We start from the raw sequence: 23262 nt of genomic DNA on the forward strand, positions 1-23262 counted from the left end.
TAACCGAGTAAGCTCAAAGAGCAACTTTGAGATTTATGTGATTGCTTTCTTTTACAGATAACATTTTACAAGTATCTAGTTAATAACTTCAAATACTCATGCAGGCCGAATTGTTCTAGTCGTTTCTTAATACAGACCATTTTTAACTGTGTCGAAATCTTTCAACTTATTCCTCGAGCAGACATTTCTATGATAATTAACAAGAGCACATGATTTATCCTCATTGCTCATTGCACACAAACCAACACATCTTTCACTTTTAGAAGTAAACCAACAAATTAATATCAACCTAGGATTGAATAGCTGTATGCGTCGTCCACTTCAACCTGTGGGAAATATAAAAACCTGGAAACCCTCATGATGCACATGACCACAGACACCTGTTTCCAAACACCGATGAGTAAGGAAAATACAATGACTTTTGACACACCAAGAACAGCTACAATCTGGACAGAACATAGACACCAAAAACGTTATAAAACAATAAGATTACTTCAAAGGTCATGCATGCTTGCTTTTGGTAACCATGCAACCAACTAGAAAAAGGTAATGAGGGATTTGAATTTTCATATACCATGCCTTGAATGGTGGAAGCCTATTTTTGCTGGAGTGGGAGAAACATCCAGAACCCTAGACCCGACGCACATGGCTTCAGCTTGGTGTAGAATTAGGAGGTTGATTGGGAACCAGTTTGATCCTCTCCACCATCGGTGGAGGTAACATTAGCAGCTGAACCGCTGTCAGCATTCTCCTGAGCATCACCGGGCAAGGCAGGAGGTGGAGATCCATTTTCTGAATCCTCTGAGGCATAAGCATCAACTTGTAACCTGTATCATCTTGTATCATCTTTTACTTTAATGAAATATGCTTGCTTAGGGAAAAAAAAAAAAAAAAAGCAGTGGAATTGTCTTCCAACCGTAAAGTAACCTGCCTTATAAGCTCAAACTTGTGTTCTGTGGTATGCTGCTGATTGAAACGCCCAGGAAGCTTGGAACAGGTATTATAACAATCACCACAAAGGTCAAAACCAATTTTCTCCACACAATCTTTGCATCTGTATCTGTCCCCAATGATGGGTACGATCTGCAGACATTGAAGTGAAACATTTATCATTCTTTGGCAGATTGGTGTGTCAGGTGCAAGAAGGGTGGTGAATCTGTAAATCATCTTTTTTTACATTGTGAGGTGGCAAAGTCTTTGTGGAATGAGGTTCTTGGTCAGACGGTTATATTGGGTGACGCCTAAGGAAGTTGTGGATCTCCTTGCATGTTGGCATGGTTTTGAAGCAAGGAAAAGTGTTGCTGCCAGATGGAGAATGATTCCTTAGTGTTTAATGTGGTGTATATGACTGGAAAAGAATGGAAGATATTTTGAAGAAAAGAGCGTTCTTTTGAAGATCTTTGTTATTTTTTCTTTTCTACTTGAGTTTGTGAGCTAGGATCTTTGTAAGGAATGATGATAATGTACTGAATCTGTTTCTGTCGTAGTTTCCTGCTTTCTAGTGTGTAGTAGGTATTTCCTTTGTATACTTCCTGTGTACTTGGGCTGTGCCTATTCTTGGTAATAAAATTCTTATTAACTAAAAAAAAAAAAAAAACCACAAAAAAATTATCATCCTTTGGCAAAGCTGTAATACCCCATATGATAAGAATATGGGTAGGTGGTGTATGGGATCCCACATTGCTTGGAAAGGAAAAGTTCATGCTCTTTGTAAGGTTTCAATGGGGCTCCAATTGTATCATTGACTAGTCCTTTTGGAGTATAGGCCATGTGGTTTGGGGCTTCCATTGGGGCATTACAAATGGTATCAGAGCTTATCCCAATCAGAAATGTGGGACTTGAGCTGTGTCACCTACAACGGATAGGCCCGACGAGGACGTTGGAAATTTAAGGGGGGTAGATTGTAATACCCCATATGATAAGGATATGGGAAGGTGGTGTATGGGATCCCACATTACTTGGAAAGGAAAAGTTTATGCTCTTTATAAGATCCCAATGGGGCTCCAATTGTATTATTGACTAGTCCTTTTGGAATATAGACCATATGGTTTGGGCCTTCTATTAGGGCGTTACAAAAGCAAACAGCTCAAAAACACAATACAACAGGCAGCTGATCAATATTGCAACTAAAAGGGAGAAAGACCTTTTACTTCTATGTATAAATGAGAAACACCACATCAATATGCTCTGTTATCATCACTGACAATACATGTTTGGCCACACTGCACCCTTGAAATAGCACCAAAATGCATTCATATCACTTGATACAAGTATTTCAGTTTTAGCATTTTCACGTCTACAAAGTATTGTTGACAATTCAATTATTATGAATCAACTTGAATACCAAAACAATACACAGACATAATCCGGGTTTGGAGGCATCATTGCATCCAAAATTATCAAACAATCAAGTTGTAACATATAGTTTCTCCAAAACATAGAAGGAACAACCAATATCAGCATATTTTGGACAGAAAAAAATAAACATGGACAACATTGTAGAAGCGCCAAAATGCATCAACAATAAATTGGACAAACATCTAATTGATGAAGAAAGTGTCCAGTACCAAATATGCCTACTTAATTAGTGCAAATGCATGACATAGAAAACTAGGGGAATATACCCCACAAGAATCACAACCAACTCCAAAATGTGCGTTCGGGTGAGGTACAGTGAGCCGTGGTAGATTCTTTCCTTGTTTGCAGGATTCAGTTGAACCTGAAGCACACGTGTCATATGTCATACAAGCAACATAGGACATGGAATATGCTTAAATTTGGGGTAAATTAAAGTAGAAAAAATAATATACCAAGTACATTTATCCATAAAAGTGTATAATAATCAAAAGACCATTAGCAAATCAAGCAGGATATTATGTCAAAGAGGTATCCAATCATTAAAAAGCTTTTAACAATATGCTTCAACAAACTTTAAAATAAAAAATGCATCATTCCCCACTGCAACAGTAAGTCTAGTATAAGAACGACCCCTGGAATTGAGATTTAGATAATCAATTCATAATATCAGATTTACTCAAGTATAACTTCAGCTTATCTTGAGGACAGATTGTAATGACTTGCTACATTTTCAATCAGTAACATTGTTTAAGTATAAGACACCATAGTCCCTTTTGTATCACTTTATAATAGGAAATATCCAGCTATAGGTTTCGGAAAAAGAACACAACTCCCTGAAGTCTAGAAACCAATAGGAGCAGAAACTATAACATGCAGTAAACATACCCATATATAATTGATATAATAAATATTTTTTTCCAACTCTATTTAAGTTGGAACTTGGGGTTTTCTCTACAAAAAAAATAAGAAATGCCTATATTAGTGTCAAACATTAGCACCACAAAAAATATGTCAAATGTTTACATGCAATGGGATCAAAGAGTGAAAAAACTCTCACTATATCTTAATACCCCCCCTTTTTATGTCGGGGAACCTCTCCAAGGCAGTGGCCCTTTGGACCCACCCTTGCAGAGTAAACTTCGGTTCTGTGCACTGCACCTTAGGAAGTTTCCCTACAAGAAACTTGTTAAATCACTGGCTTTTCACTAGAGGGTGTGATCCCAAAGGATTGTTTGCACCCATGAGGTGTTGAATCTTGGACCTTGACGGGAGTGATACCCCCAAGAGCAAGGCCTTCACCACTTGGGCCAATCCCTTGGGGTTCTAGAAATTTAATCATATCCCTAAATTATTTTCAATCAAATGATGGAGTTTCAATTAAGGTTTTAATAACTATTGACAGATCGCCAAGAGTCACTATATCTTAATACTACCAAAGACAGACAGTCAAGCTAACACTAGTGGGCATAGTATCATAGAATTTTATTTTTGGAGTTTGTAAGGTTCATATAACAAAATAATTATGATTCCTCTAGAATATCCACCAAATTTTAGAAGGTTGACCAATATAGTATTGATGAAACTAACATGATTAATAGTTTTAGCTTATGCATTAATGGTGAAAAGTGTAAAATGATAATGGAAAACAGGTATTATATGGATTTAGGAAACATTATGTGACCTAACTAGGGGTTGGCTCAAGTGATAAAGACCTTGGGCTTGAGGGTATGCTCCTCTCAGGTCAAAGGTTCAAATTTCCTTGGGCGCAAACAATCTCTAGGGGCCATCAAACTATGAGATTTTCTCATTGAATTACCCGAGGTGCACTTGCGGGAAACTCCTTGCTGAGGGTCTATGCACCCTCGGGATTAATCGGGACGTTGTTCCTGGACACCCGGTGCCAATAAAAAAAAAATGATGTGACTTATATGGCCTTACCAAACTAAAAATAGATATTGAGTACCACAACGGTACAACCCAAGATGTTTTTAAGAAGCAATTCGTATTACATATATGTCAACAATTAAGCATTCTGACATAGATGGTTGGACACATACACTCAATTACAACTTGCTTGAGCTGAACAGCATCTCTTCTCCGCACATATTCTTTTGGAAAATTTTCCTCCAAGTAGTGATCTAGCTCCAAACAAACCTTTGGAAATCCTCTTGGATGCAAGGTTTGACAAACCTGACATTTAAGCATCTCACCAGCTGGGATGATGATACAACTTTCACAATATACTGCACAATATATGAGATAAGAACAATTGCATATCAACTAAAAGTATTTAGACAAGAGATAACCTGATCGGATATAGGAAGGCTAACTATGTGAACAGTTTACCATGGCCACAGTTAAGAACCACAGGATGAAATAGTAGTTGTTTGCATGCCAAACACAGCACATCAGAAACCAAAACCTGCTTGCTAGTATTTTCTTTGAGAGAAACATTCCCAATTACTTCAGAATTCCCACTACGGATCTCTATTAGAGCGCACACACCATCATCTTGAACCTGTGAATCGGAATTCAATAGCTCCAAATTTGCATAAGGTTCACCTTTCCTGGTGGATAAAGAGTCTGAAGGTGACTTTGACTCGAAACCCATGGTAGATAAAGAGGCTGGATTGCCCCCATGATTATATGCTTGAGAATTAAATTGTGGTGAAAAGATGCCCATCTCCTTTTCCTCTTCTGCAACATGAATAGGAAACAGCTTTAATAATCAGGAACTATGATAGAAGGTATTGGTTTAAGAACAAAGATACAATAACTTTTTACTACCACAAACAAAAGAAATTACCATAGCATTTATCATGATGGTAAACTAAGAGTGTAAACAGCTAGAAAATGTACTCAATCCTTCTCCTTTAATCTTTTTCCTTCTCCAAAGGCAACTGGATGAAGAAATTGGTCATACTCAAAAGAAACTTGAATGCACTTCCTGGATTCAAGCTTCTAATAGAACTTACAAGCTAAGCTTGAAGCCATAACAAGCAGTAAGAGGAGACAGCCACATTGAAGAGCAGAGGTGATAAAATATAGTAACTTATAAGTTTTAAAAAAATTATTTAGCCCTAATTATATCCAATAACTATAGGAAGACAGATTTTTCAGCTGACACCATATAATGTCAAAACTCTGCTGACACATTCTAATATGCATTGACATGTTGCAAAAATCCATGTTACACTACAAGTTTTCTGATGACTAATAAGAAATTTTATTGATATAAAGAAAGATGTAAGCCAGGTACACCAGAAGTATACATGTGAAAACACCACTTTAAGAACTAGAAACTGTTACAAGAAAATCATGGAAGAGATTGATGTTCCACGCTTGGGAATCATGTGTAGAACCCTGCAAGTTAGCCACCATCACTTCTTTCTCCCTTGAAATTCTGAAAATAGTGGGGTAAGTAGCCTTAAGAGCCGTGTCTCCCACTCACACATCATGCCATGATCCTCTGGCCATTCCCCATACACAGCCTGATAGTACTAGAAAATACCCCCAACCTTTACTTATATGCTTCCATAACCCCACACCATATGCCCCCTTCCCCTCATTAGAGTATACCCCCCGTTGCACACCCATACTTCACATCAATCACCTCTTTCTATAAGGCTTCCCTCTCACAGTTATAGCATCACAATCATTTCCCTAATAGGGCCTTATTAAAGACCCTTGCATTGTGAACCCAAACCACCCTTTCCCAATGGTGTACACACCTTATCCCACCCAACTAAATGAAATTTAAACTCATCACCTAGACCACTCCACAAAAAGCCACGTTGAAGTTTTTCAATCTTAGAAGCAATGCTAGCTGGAAGGGAAAATAGAGACAAGAAATAAGTGGGGAGGTTAGATAAAGTACTCTTAATAAGTGTGATCTGCCCCCCTTAGATAAATACAACCTTTTCCACCCGGCCAGCCTATGCCCTATTTTTTCTATCACCTTCATCCAAATTTTCTTAGCTTTAAAAGATGCACCTAACGGGAGTCCAAGATACTTCATTGGCAACGAAGAGACCACACACCCCAAGATGTTGGCCATCCCCCTAATGTTTCTTACATCCCCCACCGCCACCATCTCTGTTTTCACGAGATTTATCTTTAAACTGGAAATCAATTCAAAACAAAGTTGTTACACAACAAGTTAATAGCATGCCATGTATTGATATAAGGAGTAAGGCTCTCTTTCTCAAGTGATTTGTGTATGCCTCATACTATGCTTTTGTTATTGCAAAAAGCTATGCGTGCAGTGGCAGATCTACATTTACCATGCCCGCCCCCCAAAAAAAAAATTTATAATCCCCATATGCTCTTCAGAATTTTCTAAAATCTCAATATACCTAGAAATGCCTCTCTCAAATTTTTTTCCTATAGTTCCAAAATTTGGTATAATTTCTATATATTATTTATTTTCAAAGATGTGGCCTCACCAAAATTAAATTAAAACTAAGTTTAGGAGAATGAATAAACTTCTTAATATGGATCCCAAAGTTTTTTGTTATACAGTATTAGGCTTCTTAATATGAAATGTAAAGTGAAAATACAAGAAAAATCATTTAAGGTTGATCTATATGAAAGATAGTTGAGAGGTTTTATCCTCTAGACTTCATTGAGTAAGAAAACAATTATTTAAGGTCTCAATTATAACATTGTATGGTTAATGGACAAGAAAATATCTAGATTTTATATGAAACTTGATAAACTAGCTTACATACTAGAGTGAAAGATGATATTCTAAAAGATCACTTGATAGTTTTTACAAAGAAAACAAATCCTAAATATTTTATTACAAAAATAATAATGGACGAATATTATTCTATGAAACATTAGCGTCAAAAATCTGAAACATATATTGTTGTGTTTTATAATTTTATTTCTACGTGGCAAATTATCGAGATTTGATTTTATATATAGTTATGTTTTTTAATCTCTTTTTATTTTACATAAATGTCACAGTAGAAAAGTCTCCCCCCCTCCCCCCCCCCCCCCCCAAAAAAAAAGAATTGTTGGTTCTGCCACTGTGTGCATGCCTGATTGTTTTAGTACAAAATATGGATTTTAAAGCATCTTTTTCACGAGTTATTTGTTACCTACTATACTTCTAATTACTTTGCGTTTATAGGGTCTGCTAGTGCTAGAGGAATTTGATTTAAGCTAAAATTTGGAGACATATTCGGACTAATTCTTTCTCGAAGCAAGGGCGGTGCATCCTAAGTGAAGGTAGTGAGCCTTCACTGTCCAGTAGTTTGGGGCCCCTTTGACTTTAGATAATAAATATACACTCATGCAAACTGAGGGAAATTGCATCCACTCCTTGTGACCTTAAAATGGATGTCTGGCAGATGTAAATTGGTTCAACAATCATAACTAGATAGGGTCTACTTATGACTTCATAACAAGTACAAGTAAATGAGATCAAATTACCTTTGACCATCTAATCAAAGGTTATCAAACAGGCAAATTTCAGGGCATAATACTATTACTTAAAAAAATATTTTCAACCAATAAATAAATTCCTCAACAAAAAACTAAAATGCCCCCCCTCATTAATAGCAAGCCCTTATCAAATTACACCGTTATTGACTACATATAATTTTACCAGAGGATTAGTCCCAGCAGTTGATGGATTCTAACTCTATTCACAAGCCATATATATAAAGAGAAAGTGAAGGCGATTTTCAAAAAATAGTTATCCTGCAAAGGGCAAACAAAATATTGATGAAAGGTTAAAACCATTATAAAATCATTTTATAACTATATATTTATACTCAATAACAAGAATTTGTCTTCCTCCTGGACGATTTTTAGCAATATTATATAGCTTCTGTCGTATATGTCATGCAATCAATAGGTGTCTGCATGTTTGATTGTATATGGGCACATAATATGAGTATTTCAAATGCAAAATAAAAAGCTTACCTAGAATTTGATTTTCTCTTCTCTTATAAGCAATAGGATATTCCTTCAAGAGCAAAAGGTGAAGCATCTGACAGATGGTAGGAAAGTGATTATATGGGTGCCTACAAATTGGACAATGAGACTCATGTAGGGTATCCATTGATTTATGGACACACCAGAAGCATGAGATGTGACCACAAGCTGCGCACAAGGAAAATGATATAAATTTGTTGAAGAATAAAATATTTTCGAAAATTCATGCCTTTCAAGGAGTTAGTAAATCCTTACACAGCACTACGGGCTTGTACAACAGCTCTCTGCAATATAAATTGCACTCTATTAGTAAGGTTTCCATTCAAAAGAAAATCAACAACACAGACACCGATAAAAAGCACAAACAAGAACAGGACCAGACTAACAACCTCTATCAAGAAATAGCTACCGATAAAAGTTAATCATCTGTTGTTGTTTTCGTTAATCGTATGCTATAACGTACATGATTGATAAATCGCTCTAATTGTAGGTATTTAGGTCTCGATCCATTTGCAAAACAAATTTCTGCCAGTTGTATCATATTTACCGTGTACGATATCATACGCAGGAGGCTAAATTTGCATTTCAAAATTGACTTCGACTATTGCCTTGCGAAAGGTTTACACCGAAATATGTCACCACGAGTTCTTATTGAAGCTAGGCAATGAAAAGCTACGTACTCTAGAACGTGGAACTAAATTGGGAACACATTTGGATTAAATAGCAACTCAATGCCTTTTGCTGATGGTCCTAAGAAGTTGTGAGATGAGGTCTTAGATTCAAATTCTATACATCTTTATGTATCGCAAGTAAATTTGTGAACAAGCAGAGGTTTTTCTTTTTCTTTTTCTTTTTCTGTATTGTTCAAAACTTTCTTTTCTTCGGGGGAGGGAGGGTAAAGAATCAGAATCTTACAGGCAAACGCAGCAGAGAAAAGACTCGGAGATTTTCTCCGAATCGACGTTGTCGTGCGTGTTCGGATCTTCCATTGAAAACTTGCAGTACCCAATGAATTTGAAGTCGAATTATTTGAGAGAAACCTAAGAAGATGGACGGGAGAGACAGGCTGAAGACGAAGATGCGTCCAGGTAATTTGGGAAGGAAAATGAGGATCCTGCTGGAGCGGAGTTGTTTTGTTTTTGTTTTTTTTTTTTTTTTAAATTTCTTTTTACTTAGTAATTGAGAAATTATTTTTTAATAATATTGTAATTATTTTTTTAAAAAATATTTAAAAGTATTTAAAAAATGTTGTAAATCAAAAATTTAAAAAAAAAAAAAAAAAACGCAAAATACAAAAGCGGAAGCTCCAACGGATCCTTAGTACCACCCATTTGGGAATGAATGGGATTCACAGTTCCGGGATGACATATGTCAGGCGACTATTGACGTGTAGCAATTAAAATAGGGCCGAAAACCACATTTTAATAGCAGCCAATTAAAATCTACCACGTAAGACTTGTAGCAAACCAAAATTTACACTCACATACAATAATTTTTTTCATTTTATTAGTATAATTTAAATAATGAAATAAGATGAGATAATTTTATATGTAAATTAAATAAAATATTATTAAAATATTATTTTTTAATATTATTATTTTAAAATTTAAAAAAGTTGAATTATTTATTATATTTTATATTAAAATTTAAAAAAATTATAATGATAAAATGAGATAAAACTGTTTCAATATCAAATTAAACTTAATATTTTTTTTTCTCTTCCGCCTCGTCTCTCTCCTCTCCCTCCCCCCACCCCCTGTCGCTTGGAACCCCCCTCTCTATGTCACTTCCTTGAAGTAAAGCTTTCCACTAGCTTTCAAGCCATCATTGCAATTATCCTCCGATATTGAAACTAAAGAAGAGAAAAGCATGACAAACCCATTTGATCTAATGGAGTTCATAAATAACTTCCTTATTAATGAGGTTCCATTAATGGAATGCCATGAGATTATCGTTCCAAGTGCAACTTCTTCATCGACTTCTTCATTTTCATCTTCTTCTTTAAATTTCTCCACCTTCTTGCAAGAGTACTTAGATTAGTTCTAGAAAAAAAAAAAAAAAAAAAACAAAACAAAAAACAAAACCTAGATAAATACATCTTACCCACCAAAGATATCACCAAACAAATCGTAGTACCAATCAAAAAATAGAGAACAATGAGTTTATCAAAAGAATTTCCGTTTAGTTATATAGATGAGATGAGATGAGATGTTTTAAATAGTAATGAATAAAATATTGTTATAATATAATTTTTTGATATTAATTTTGTATTGGAATTTGAAAAAGTTAAATTGTTTATTATATTTTGTATTAGAATTTGAAAAAATTTGTAATGATGAATGGAAATGAGATGAAATGAATTTTTTGGTTTTAGCTAACCAAACAAGGGGGGAGCGAGAGAAGAGGGGGAAGAATAAAATGAAAATTCTACTCAATGTCGTGTAAATTTTGGTTTGCTGCACGCCGTACGTGGCCAAAGTTTAGTTGGTGTTAAAATGTGGTTTTCATTGAAGTTTTGAATACCGTTTTGGTGACCATTTTGATTAAGGCACTGGAACGAAATATTTTGATACTAGTATATTTTGATGTACCATTTTGGAATTAATTATATATTATATATAAATATTTCTATGTATATATAAATTAATAACTAATAAAATAAATACATATATATGTGTATATATATAGAAGAATTGAATATTTATAAAATGAATATATGTTGAAAAAAATACAAACTTGAGTTAAGACACAAAATAAAGAAAAATAAATAAAAAAATAGATAAATTATTAAAAATAATGATATATAAAAAAATAGAGAATGAGGGGACATATTTAAAGTTATAAAAAAAATTAAAATTATATAAATATATCTACATTTTAGAATTAATTAAATGCCTTTTGGATTTAAAATTTACAAAAATGTCATCTAAGTATAAAAAAATTACAAAAACAACCCAAAACGAAATGTAGACCGAAACGCTTAATTCCGACCGAAATGGCCGGAATTTGACTAGAATGGCCGAAACGGGACCAGAATGACCATAATTTGAAGTGAAATGGAACAAGGTGATTGAGTGTACCAGACACTACACCAAAACGGAAAATTCTAGCCATTTCGATCGGAACGGAACGGAATTTAAAATCTTGATTTTCACCTGATTGGCTGGGAGCTTTTCACTTATTCATAAAGTTTAGCTATCAAATTGATATAAAAATAATTATTTTTACAATTGATATAAAAATAATTATATTTTAAATAAGAAATAATTTATAAAAGTAATTTATAAAAATAAGCTATAATACCACTTTTATAAATATTTTCATTCTAAAATATAGTGATATAAAAAATTATAAAAATAGTTATGTGCGTATGATCTTGAGGGAACACCACCAGAACCACCCTTAAAACTTCTTAGTATGAACTGGTTGACCAACAGATTTTCCTTGACTTACCTATCTATATACATGTCTAACACAATTATTATAAACATCTTTCACGTTTGTTTGTATAAAAAACCTAAATTCTAAATTTTGATCTTATAATAAATAAGTAGCGGTACGTTTACACCAAACACAAGAAGTTATTTATCAACACATTATATATAATTATTGTAAAAACCTTTCACATTTGTTGGTACAAAATCATACTGGCTTTTAAAATTTTTATGATTATTTTGTCTCACAATAATAGCATAACAACTTATAATCAGTAGAACTTCTATCTAGATGGCTAAGAATATTAAGTTATTTCAAAAGAATAAATAATTATCAAAATCAACCATCACTACAAAAATTACTAAAATTTGGTAATATACACCATCAATTCATAAACAATTCTACTAGGTACAGTCGACTATTGTAATCCATGTGCACTAATGTTTGACGTGACTAGATCCCACATCTGAAAAAAAGAAGAAAAGAAAGCATACTCTCTCTCTCTCTCTCTCTCTCTCACACACACACACACCCCTTTGGCCTTTTCATCTCTCCCTCTTTTTGATCGTAGAAATTCTTTTAGGTCACAATCACCCCCCATCGGTTTCAAAGAAGGAATCACTCTCATTGTTTTTGAACACCAAAGCGGCATAGGTTTTTTTACTGAGTGGGACATTTTTAGGTATGAGTTTCAAGATTTTGAGCATTTGGTTGACAAGAAGATGTGGGAAAGTTTGATGTTTGTAGTAAAAAGAGGATTCTGGATTTGAAATGCATTTGTATTCATTTTATACAATGATTTTTAATTTGCAGTTATTCATTTTTCCATGGGTACATGGCAGAAAAAATAAGATTTCGAGTGTTTGGTTGGCAAGAAAATGTGAATGAGTCTAATGTTTGTTTTGAAAGGAGGATTTTGGATTCGAAAAGCATTTGTATTAATTTATGCAGCAATTTTTTAGTACGCAGTAATTTATTTTTCCGTGGGTATGTAGCAAAAACAATAAAATTTCAGGTGTTTTTTGTCGAGAAAATGTGGGAAAGTATGATATTTGTTTTGAAAAGAGGAATTTGGACTCGAAATGCATTTTTATTCATTTTATGTAGCGATTTTAGTACAAACTCGATTTTTGTTTAGAAAGTTAAAATCTTGGCCTTAAAATCCAACGATTCATGAATGAAAAAACTTTAAGCCAACTATAGAAGTTTTTAGAGAGGAAAAAAGAAGCAGAGAATAAACAGGAAAGAAAAAGAAGTGCAAAAGGAGGCATCCTCGGAAGCAAATCAAATTGGTGAATTAGAAAAAAATATGTGCATCTATTGGTGCAATGTTGTCGGATGGATTTTCATCTTCCATTTTGGCTTTACACAAGGTAGGTGAGATTTCATCTATTAATCTTGCTATGAAAAATAAGGAGGGAGAAGATTCCACTTACAAAGAAAAATTTTTTATGCCTTTTCCATTTGATGACTACGAAAAAGACAGGAAAGAAAAGACATACTTAGCTTTTTTTTTTCTTTTTTTGCCAAAATATATTGCTCCGCTTCATCCACATCAGAGCACTAAATGATCTGTTTCAATAAATCAACGTGTGGATGGTTAGTGCGGGACGACTGCAGTTCGTAGATTGCAAATAGATTTTTTCATTAATAAATGATTACTAACATTGTTAGAGTTAAATGAACAATGGTATAAACTGTAAAGGCCACTATGAACTATGTAGGATTGAAGGCCTATATGTAAGGCTGCAAAAGAGAAAGGAAGTGTTAATGCATAAATTTGCACAACATGCCATAATGAAGGAAAGAATTATCCCTGGTCCACGATAATAATTCGGGTGTCAATACGATACTCCACGTGTTCATCCATAAAATAAATAATCAATAAGTGTATAAAAATATATAGAGAGGCACAAAAATTTACGTGGTTTGGCATAAAAGTCTACGTCCACATGTTATTTGGGGACAAATTCCACTATGATAGGTGATTTTACATATCTCTCGTGACCTTACATATTTCTCAATACAATAGAAGAATTTAAAATTTCGGGACATTGAAGATGATGAGTCACTTGAGAGAGATCCTTTGGAGTCAAAATGTGTAGTGGAGTGTAACGACCTGGTCCAATATTATTAGATATGCAATATGAATAATTTTATTGGCCTAAATTAGGTTTAATGAGTGAAATTAGATTTAAGCCTATTAAATATGTTATGGATCAAGTGAGCCCTATTAAATGAGTATTGATCAAATAAATCTTTCTAAAAGCCCATACAAATTTATTAGAATTATTTTGGACATGAAAACTAAGGCCCAATTTATTTGCGAATGTGACGCCCCCAAAATCCCACGCCCGAACACGGGGAAATTGAGACGTCCGGATGGTGACACCCCGGGTCACCATCCCATCGACGGGTGCCGAGTGTGTGCAAGGCAGCAATTGTGTACAGAGAGACACGCAGCGGATAAGAAAGTCATAACTAAGTACCAGAATTTTTCTTAACGTAATACAAGCTGTTTAAAACATACATAGATAAAATATTACAAAACACAAATGCAGTTTTAAACAAATAAAAAGATAACATTAGCAACCCGGCGGAGCCGCATCCTCGGGCTCAGCCTCTTCCTCCTCCTCCTCAACTCCTGCACCAAAAGCTACGGAACCACAAATGGTTCCGCAGGTAAGTAAAACCCAAACACTACCAGATAAAAACACATAAAACTCATACAAGATGCATGAAACATGCCCAATGCACAAAGCCCACAAAAACCCAAGTTTTCCACACACGCCAAAAAAACCCCTTTGGCCCACAAACACATCCTTTCCGAAAAACATGCCAAAAGTCACATTTGGCCCAATATCTCGCCGGAAGTCCATCCGGCCCAATATCTCACCAGAAGTCCATCTGGCCCACGCCAAAAGTCACATTTGGCCTCATAAACCATTATCCAATTTTAACCGTATGCACCATGACCTCCCCTAGGAGTCATCCGCACACCCTGGCTCCAGTGTCACACCGCAGAGTACCACCACGCATGTGACACCTAACAAGCGATGCCCAGTTCCGCGCCCCGCGCGTGCGTAGCCAAGCATCCTCTAGCCCTCGCCAGCGAAGGGCCACGGAGTCGGTGAGTAGGGCGATGCCCGGTTCCATGCCCGGCACGTTCGTAGCCAAGCATCCCCTAGTCCCGCTCCCGTCATCTCTCTCGATAACTCAGGGGACATCACTCAGTTTATTCCGCTCCCGAGTGACCAGAGGAGCTCCACCGAGATAATAACCCATCCCGGCTTGGGCTCGTGATACACACGCACCCGTAAAACCAGTCACACCAATACACAGGCTTTTCACACAATCCCACAAACACACGTGCATGCACCATGAAATGCCAAATCAATGCATATTAAAATAATCCAACAATATAAATCAATAAAACAAGTAACTCCGTCCTCCATCCATCCGACCCCCGAAACTCCTCGGACTCAGTCCGGAATCAACAACCAACAACAAATATTTATTGAATGAGCAATATATATTAAAATCTGAAAATAGGGTTTGGAAAATACTTACAGCGCTATACGGCAATTTTAGAAAACAAGCGGCGTTGCAAGCGGCGGAAAAACAGCAACGTCACAGTGAAAATTCACTGTGGCCGTGGGTCCGAAAAACCCACTTTTGAACGGGGACAAACTAGGACACGGGATTGATAGGGAATGGTCTAGAGGTGGTTGTGAAGCTATTGGAAGTGACGGACGGCCGTGGGTGGCGGCGGAATGGCCGGAAATGGCCGAAAATGGCAAATCGGAAAACAAGCTCGTGGGAGCTGCTCCGGTGGTCGATGGAGGCCGGAAATGGGTGGGTTAGGACGGCAAGGGACCGGTGATGAAGTGGTGAAGAAATGGTGGCCGGAGGTGGAGCGACGGCGGCGGATCGGAGTGAAAACCGTGGGTGCTTGTTGGGCTTTTTCCGGCCAAATGGCCGGCCGGTTGGGGGTGGGTTTTGGAGGGAAGGTAGACCGGAAGGAGAGGAAGAGAATGGGACCGGTGGGAGGCCGAACGGTGGCCGGACGGCGGCGGTAGGGGCTGGGGAAGGCTGACGCCGGCGTGAGGGAGAGAGAGAGAGAAGAGAGAGAGTGCACGGGGGGGGGGTCCGAGTCGGGGGAGGGAGGAGAGAGAAAAGAAAGAGAAAAAAGAAAAAGAAGAAAAAAGAAAAGAAGGGAAAAAGAAAAAAGGAAAAAGAGAAAAAGAAAAAAAAGATGAGAAAAAGAAAAAAAAGATGTGAAAAGAAATGAGGTCCAGTCCTCACTCCGGGAAAAGAAACAAACCGCCAAAAAGATTAAAACCACAAAAACAACTAAAAGAAATAAAACACAACCTCAAATAAATTAAAATAAATTAAAAACCGACTTTAAAAACGCAGTTAAAATAAAATAAAATATCTGATATATTAATTAAAATAAAAACAATTATTTCAGCGAAAATACACTTAAAAGCGGGTCATCACAGCGAAGTCCAAGACCATGATCGTGTCCAATTTCAAACATACTAGGATTACAATTCTACTTCCTCTCCAAATTAAAATTCTTAAACCCTACTACTTGTATATATTCAAATCCATGCACGTAAGATGCTTCTTCCTCAAGTCCCTAAGTTGGTTGTTGCTCACGCATCATTTTTCTCCCAAGCCACCCAACCCTTGATTTATCACCTTGTTTCAGCCACTGCACTCCTATGGGATAACCCCACTGCACAATTAAATTAGTTTGGAAACCACATAGCCATAAGCCAATGCAGGAAGCAACCACTCGATCGTGAAGATCATTGCACAACCCGTATTCCACCATGAAAGAACCTAGGTGAAACTTTGGCCTAGCGGCTAGTTCCAACCATGAACGGACTGAAGCTCAATCGCGTCTGCACCAAGATAAGCCACTGCACCTCCTCATGCCACCACCCTCATCTCACGAAAAGTCGCATTGGAAGCCGCCTCGTGAGACGACGAGCACAAGCAACCACTGCTCCTGCATGACGAAAGCTGCCAGGCACATTGCCTTAAGCCTTTGCCTTACATCACTGTAGACCCACGTCCCCAACCACAATAAATAGCCAGGATAAATGCTTTTGATTTTACACCACCAAAATAGAGCACACACACGGTGCTTATGCAAGATCTTCGAGACTGCCAACTCATGCCGTCGTACCCATTATGGCCTACAACCATTGCTCCACCTCAGAGCCACCATGAAGACAACTTGCATGGATCGGAACCCAGCCTAGTGCCTCAAGTGAGTGAAATTGTGAAGCTCTCTCTCTCTTGCTCCTATTAAATAAGGTTAATTTGAATTACCTTAAGGAGCGGAATTCCCACAAGCCCGGATCTTTACTCATTTTACTTCCCACATCACTTTATTGTTTGCACCTCTACGTTGCTTAGGAGGTTACTAGAGTTTCATAAAAAATTTACACTTTAAGATCAAGAGATCTAAATGATTTTTCTAGAAAATTGTAGAGAGGGGGTGAGCTTAACTTTTTGTATTTTCACTTTTTCACTCTTATTATTTTAATGTACGTAAAAATCTTATCTAAAGAGTTTCTATTGGGGTGGTTAATTAACTTCACTGAAATTAAGTGGTAGTAATGGGGAGTTAATTAACTCATAGTGTTAGAGAGTTAATTAATAACTTACACTCCAATGTGAACACAACACGGGTCATTGGATACCCACTACCAACATTTCTCACTGTTCATAATGGATGACATGCCCATTAACAATCTTCTCCTGATATCTCAATCAATTATCACTCATATAGAAAATAAAGCACGTGATCGATGAGAAGGCAAAGTGTTTGAGTACTATATTAAGTCACAATCACACTAACATAGTACATTACTCATAGCATCCCATCTATGCTCTAGACTATATGATCTCACTAGGTCAAGGGTACTTAATCCCTCATGAGTTTATAACTCAAAGAAATTATTGACTTCACTTATATAATATGCTTATGATTATATCGAGTCAAAACTATATAATTGCTCGGGCTATGAGACATAAAATAATAAGTAAGAATCCAAACAATCTTTCCTAGACACTCATGTTAATTCAATTAGACTTAATTGTTTTACTAGATATGCTTTGCGAGACCGTATATTTGTTGCCATAAGAAAACACGCTAAAGTAGTAACATCAAGTTTTGATCTCATAACATAGTTCCAGGTTCAAGGGCATAGGAATAGATCATTTATTGATCCATTAAGGTTCACATAGTGATGGAGCAAGGACCCATCTAATCACTTCCTCATGTAGTAGTCTATAGTACATACAGTATAAAATTTATGTTACAGTGGAACTTCCACTTAATTGAGTTTGTCATGTTTAAACATCATAGGAATCTTAGTCTAGTTGCAACACATGCACTCAAACTTGAGTTTCTTATTATAGTCACTCATCTTATGCATGCCTAAGATCTCACATTTCGTTTTAATCAGACTTCATGAAATTGTGAAAATACTTCATATACGACTCTTATAAGTCTTATCATAGCTAAACTAAGGCAACATTCTATAACTTAAATACTTCAAAAGCATCACGATGTTTACTTGCTTACTTTCCAAGTTCTAATGAAATTAATTTGTCTCATCTTATCGGCGCCAAGGTGATCATCTATGTAAGTGGACTGATCTTTGTCTAGCAACATCCTTATAATGTGTGTTTTTTAGTTAGTATCAATTAATTAATAATATAAGATAAGCACAACAATCTCACTGCAATAGATACTAACAGTGTCAAATGTATAATAAAGTCTAAGGTATCATCAATACAACATATATCAAATATTAAAATTCGATGAAGTCCCAAACTCTTAACATGATTTTGGAAAACATTTATATTAGTAGCCTTAGTAAGAGGATCAGCTACTATCTTGCTAGTAGAGATATGTTGTAGGATCAACTCACATTGTGCAACAACATCTCTAATGTAATGAAAACGAATATCTATGTGTTTGGTTCTACTATGGTATTTAGGATCCTTGGCATATGCCAAAGCTACTATATTATCACTATATATCTTAATGGCTTCATCTACAAGAGCCATAACCTCTAGGCGCTAAAAAATCGCCTTAACCAAATAACTTTTTGTACAGCTGCTAAACAAGCAATGTACTCTGATTTCATCATGGACAAAGTAATGCATGACTGTTTTTTACTACATTAAGAAATAACTCTCACATTAAGCATAAATGCACAATTCCTCATGGATTTTTGCTCATATTTGTTACAAGCCCAACCAACATCGCTATTACTCTTCAATCTCATGTCTCTACCTTGATAATAAAGAACAAGATCTGCTATCCCACAAAAGTATCGAAAAATCCTCTTAACTGCTTGTTAATGAACAAGTCTCGGGTAATTCTGAATACAGACTAACCAACCCAACTACAAAATAAATGTCGAGTTATGTACATGACATATCGTACATTAGACTTCCAATCTCACTTGCATAAGGAACTCATGTCATTTCTTTCTTTTCCTCATTCTTCTTAGAGCAATGTTCTAAACTCAATATATAACCATTCTCAATTGAAGTGTCTATGGATTTGGAGCTGTGTACACAAAATCGTTGTAGAATTTTCTTAATGTAAGTCTCTTGAGACAAACTAAGTTTTTTAGATCGATCTCTTGAAATTTTAACTCTTAACACATAATTTGCTTTATTCATGTCCTTCATCTTAAAAGTAAAGGACAACGATTTTTTGTGATGACAATTATTTTCATATCATTTCCAACTAATAAAATATCATCCACGTACAAAGACAAAATCAGAAAACACTTCCATGTACATTTGACATACACACAATAAGATTCTTCTAGCATCTCAAAGCCAATTGAAATAATGGTCTCATAAAATTTGAAATACCATTGTCTAGATGATTGTTTAAGGTAAAAAAGGAACGTTTCAGTTGTTATACTTTGCGCTCGTCCCTAGACTTTAAAACCAATAGATTGATCCATATAGATCTTCTCGTCTAGGTTTCCATTGAGAAATGTAATTTTCACATCTATTTGAAATAATTTCAAATTTAGATGTGCAACTATAACTAAAATGAAGCGAATGGAAGCAAATATCGCCACAAAGAAGAATGGTTCTTCAAAATCTATACCATTTCTTTAGATATAGGTTGCGTTTGGGTGTTGAAAATAGTTGAGAAGAGTTGTGAATAGTTGTGAGTAGAGATGAAGTGAGGTTGTGGGTCCCACTGAAATGAGTTTGATGTGTTTGGATGTATGAAGTATGTTGAGTTGTTGACTTTTGAGTAGGAAGTTGAAGAAGGTGTGGGTCCCATCAATGATTGATTTTATTAATAATGATAGTGAAATATTGATTTTATTTATATTTTGTGTTTATAAACACAATTATTATGATAAATGATTTTTAACAACTTTAAAAATTAATTTCTCACAAGCTTTTTTTTACAGAAATTTATTTAAATAAATTTTTTAAATAAAATATATAATACCAACTTATTATTCCTACAAACCATTTTTATGTCTCCATTTTGTTCTCAACTTTGGCTATATATTATGATCACAACCTGCAGGTGAGTTATTTAATCTTATTTTAATATAGATAAACTTTATTAAATAAATATATGTAAATTATGATAAATATTTTTTTTCCACACCAATAATTATTTAATTAAAATTTTGCAATTAATTGTCAACAGGTTGTTCGTTTTAAATAAAGCTCGGGAACGAAAATTTTTTAATTAAAAATACTCATAAAAATGCCTTTTATTTCAATTATGAAGATGATATTCTCATGCTCCACCCATTATCAATTTTTTTACTACCAGTGTTCTCATAAAAGTGATAAAAGCCAATATTCGAGTTTCAACATATTTCCCCACCCAACATTGAATTAGTAATAAAAATTACCTATATATTACAACACAAAGCTTCCAATTTCCAAAACATGTTCGACACGTATAAAAAGCGTCATACAATACGATGAAAAATATTACAACTATCAATTTGCACTCCTATGTGCCCACATAAGTTGTGGGATAGATTCCCCGGTTGCAGCCATGACTTGTGCCTCCCCAGATGACATGTCAGAAGTATGCAATATATGATTCGGGTTATCTACATTTGTCTGGCCTTCATAATGATTTGAATTGCTAAATTGACGAAAAATGTGATCATCAGGTGTAATCGTGCGAATAATGTTGTGTATGACACAACATGCTACAACAATATATCGTTGATTTGTTGGCTTGTATGGGTTCATTGATCGCAAAATTCGAAATCTTTTTTCAACACACCGAAACTCCGCTCAATAACATTCCGGAGGGAAGAATGCCGGTAATTGAAATAATCCTGATATCCATGAAATGAACGGTTGTCGTGACGTTCAGACCTGTGATATCGCACCCTAGGATATGGGGGCAAAAATCCCTGAGTACATGGATAGGCAGAATCTACTAAGTAATAATAACCTGAAAAATATTAAAAGCATCAATAATGTTTACAAAATATTAGCCCAACATGAAATAATTTTTACCCTCAGGAGGCCATGGAAAATTGATCCCTGGACGAGTCAATGCATCCATAAATATGCGCGCATCATGGGCACTGCCCTCCCACCCAGCATATATGAACGTGAATCTCATATCAAAATTACAGGCCGCCAGCACATTTTGGCTAACTCGGTGATGCCGAGATATATAAGCATTAGTTGCTTCGGCGGGTGCCCATGCGTCGATATAAGTCCCGTCAATTGCTCCATAACATTTCTGCAATCAAAAAATGAAAATTGTGATTTCACAAATTGCTGATATGCTATTAGACCGACTACACTATAACGTGTCAACTGCATATCGCTTTCCTTGACCTAGAGTACAAATTTTTTACCTCAAACCATGGATAATGTCTGAGATTGCCTTCAATATAAGGCGCCACCCCAGCAGCATGTGTAGGTGCAATCACCTGGGGTGTAAGGCGACATAGTGCTCGCATCACTGCGCTGACATGTTGATTAACGGTTTCACTTGAATGTTGAAACCGGTCACCTATGACTCTCTGAACTGTCCCATGTCCGACGGTAAATGCAAACATTGCAAAAGCTTCCTCTACGGAAACCTCTCTTGTCGATTCCAGAATGGAATCCGTGCGTAATGTATTGCATAACGCTTGAAATGCATAAACTTCCATCCGGAACATATTTCTACAATTCTTGGGATGTCCATTAAGGATTGCGACTATATACTCTCGTCCGCATAAGCCAATGTTATGCTGCGGCATTCGCTCAACCACTTGCCCTATAGATTCCTCCTCTTCTACGGCAGCCAATAGAATGGCCATGTGATCCAAATATGTATTATCTTGCCTCCTCCATTCTTGGTATTCGTCCCACGTTTGATTGAAGTCACTACTCGATGCACCTTCAATCGTTAAATTGGCCTCCACCTGGGGCTCATTATTTGAACTACTTTCTCTTTCCATCCTGCGCTATATCAAATAATTAGGTTAAAAACACTTTGCCATGTCAATCATTATTTCAAAATTATTATGGGCTTAATATTGCAGTGAATATCTAATAAAATATTTATTATACTAGTGTCCATGAGCCAGTTAATATATAACCTCTAAATTATATGGTGGCACAAAAATAATATAAAGACAATAATAAATAATAAGTTGCAATTTAAATAATATACAAAATGAATTAAATCGTTAGCATATTATACAAATAAACTCTTAAATAGAAAAATGTCATCAATAGTAGAAGAATGTAAATAAAAGCATAAGCCAGCCGCATCAAATGTAAACATAGATAGTTTAAATACTAAACAAGATAAACTCAATGTAGCATTGTCCTACGCTACATCACTTCAACCCGTGAATCCAACCAATTCTGCCTTCCGGTGGCATTGCAAGGAAGAACTCCTGCGCATCCTTATGCCTCAAAATCCCTGCTACCAATCCATAATGATCCATAGACAGGGGTGGGTTGATGTCATTTAGAAACTTAACACATTTAGTTGCCATAGAAGATGATGAAACGGATGTAGTCTGATCGGATTCTTCTTCTCCTTTACTGTGCTTTCTACTACAATGCTCATCGAACATCTTTTGGTCTAGCTCAGCTCTCGCGGCGGCACTGGCGGCCATAACTTTTATAGCTTTGCTAAGTTCTGGGGAAATGCCACTCCGGGGCGGCTCCCTTCTACGACGACGAGTACTCCCTGCCTGTCTACGCGCCAGCCCATCTATGTTTATGTCCACCTCATCTAAGTCAATGGGCGCGTCCGTGGCAGTTCCCAGTACAGGGCCCCGTGCCCTCAGCGCCTCCTCAAGGCGATCTTCCTCCTCATAGGTGGGAGGTTCTTATGTTGAGGCATAATGAAGGACCCCTGTGGCCACAGATTGACCGAAAATCGTACAGAGAAGATCATAATCTTGACATCCGTTCGTCTTGAACTTCCTCCATTTGCTTTGCACCTAACATAAGCAACCATTTATT

At 36.1% G+C, this 23262-nt stretch overlaps 2 protein-coding genes across 5 annotated transcripts; both read right to left on the reverse strand.

Annotated features, from left to right (window-relative positions):
• Positions 1-9437, reverse strand: LOC122303701 (E3 ubiquitin-protein ligase PRT1). Of its 4 annotated transcripts, none has more exons than XM_043115603.1 (9): positions 9220-9437; positions 8560-8588; positions 8293-8472; positions 4705-5055; positions 4416-4601; positions 2625-2719; positions 932-1083; positions 580-827; positions 1-380 (listed from the first exon to the last, which is right to left on the reverse strand). In XM_043115603.1, the coding sequence occupies exons 1-8, from the start codon at positions 9291-9293 to the stop codon at positions 668-670; spliced, it is 1227 nt and encodes a 408-aa protein (XP_042971537.1). In that variant the 5' UTR covers positions 9294-9437; the 3' UTR covers positions 1-380; positions 580-667. The 4 variants fall into 4 exon arrangements, with proteins under 4 accessions (XP_042971537.1, XP_042971535.1, XP_042971536.1 ...); XM_043115601.1 differs by having other exon boundaries at positions 1-446; XM_043115602.1 differs by having other exon boundaries at positions 575-827.
• An 11329-nt stretch (positions 9438-20766) lies between these two features.
• LOC122304593 lies at positions 20767-22241 on the reverse strand. Its single transcript, XM_043116853.1, has 4 exons — positions 21651-22241; positions 21301-21532; positions 21062-21235; positions 20767-20897 (listed from the first exon to the last, which is right to left on the reverse strand). The coding sequence occupies exons 1-4, from the start codon at positions 22239-22241 to the stop codon at positions 20767-20769; spliced, it is 1128 nt and encodes a 375-aa protein (XP_042972787.1).
• Between the last annotated feature and the right edge of the window lie 1021 nt (positions 22242-23262).

Source organism: Carya illinoinensis, chromosome 3 (genome assembly GCF_018687715.1).
Source record: "Carya illinoinensis cultivar Pawnee chromosome 3, C.illinoinensisPawnee_v1, whole genome shotgun sequence".
Lineage (NCBI taxonomy): Eukaryota > Viridiplantae > Streptophyta > Magnoliopsida > Fagales > Juglandaceae > Carya > Carya illinoinensis.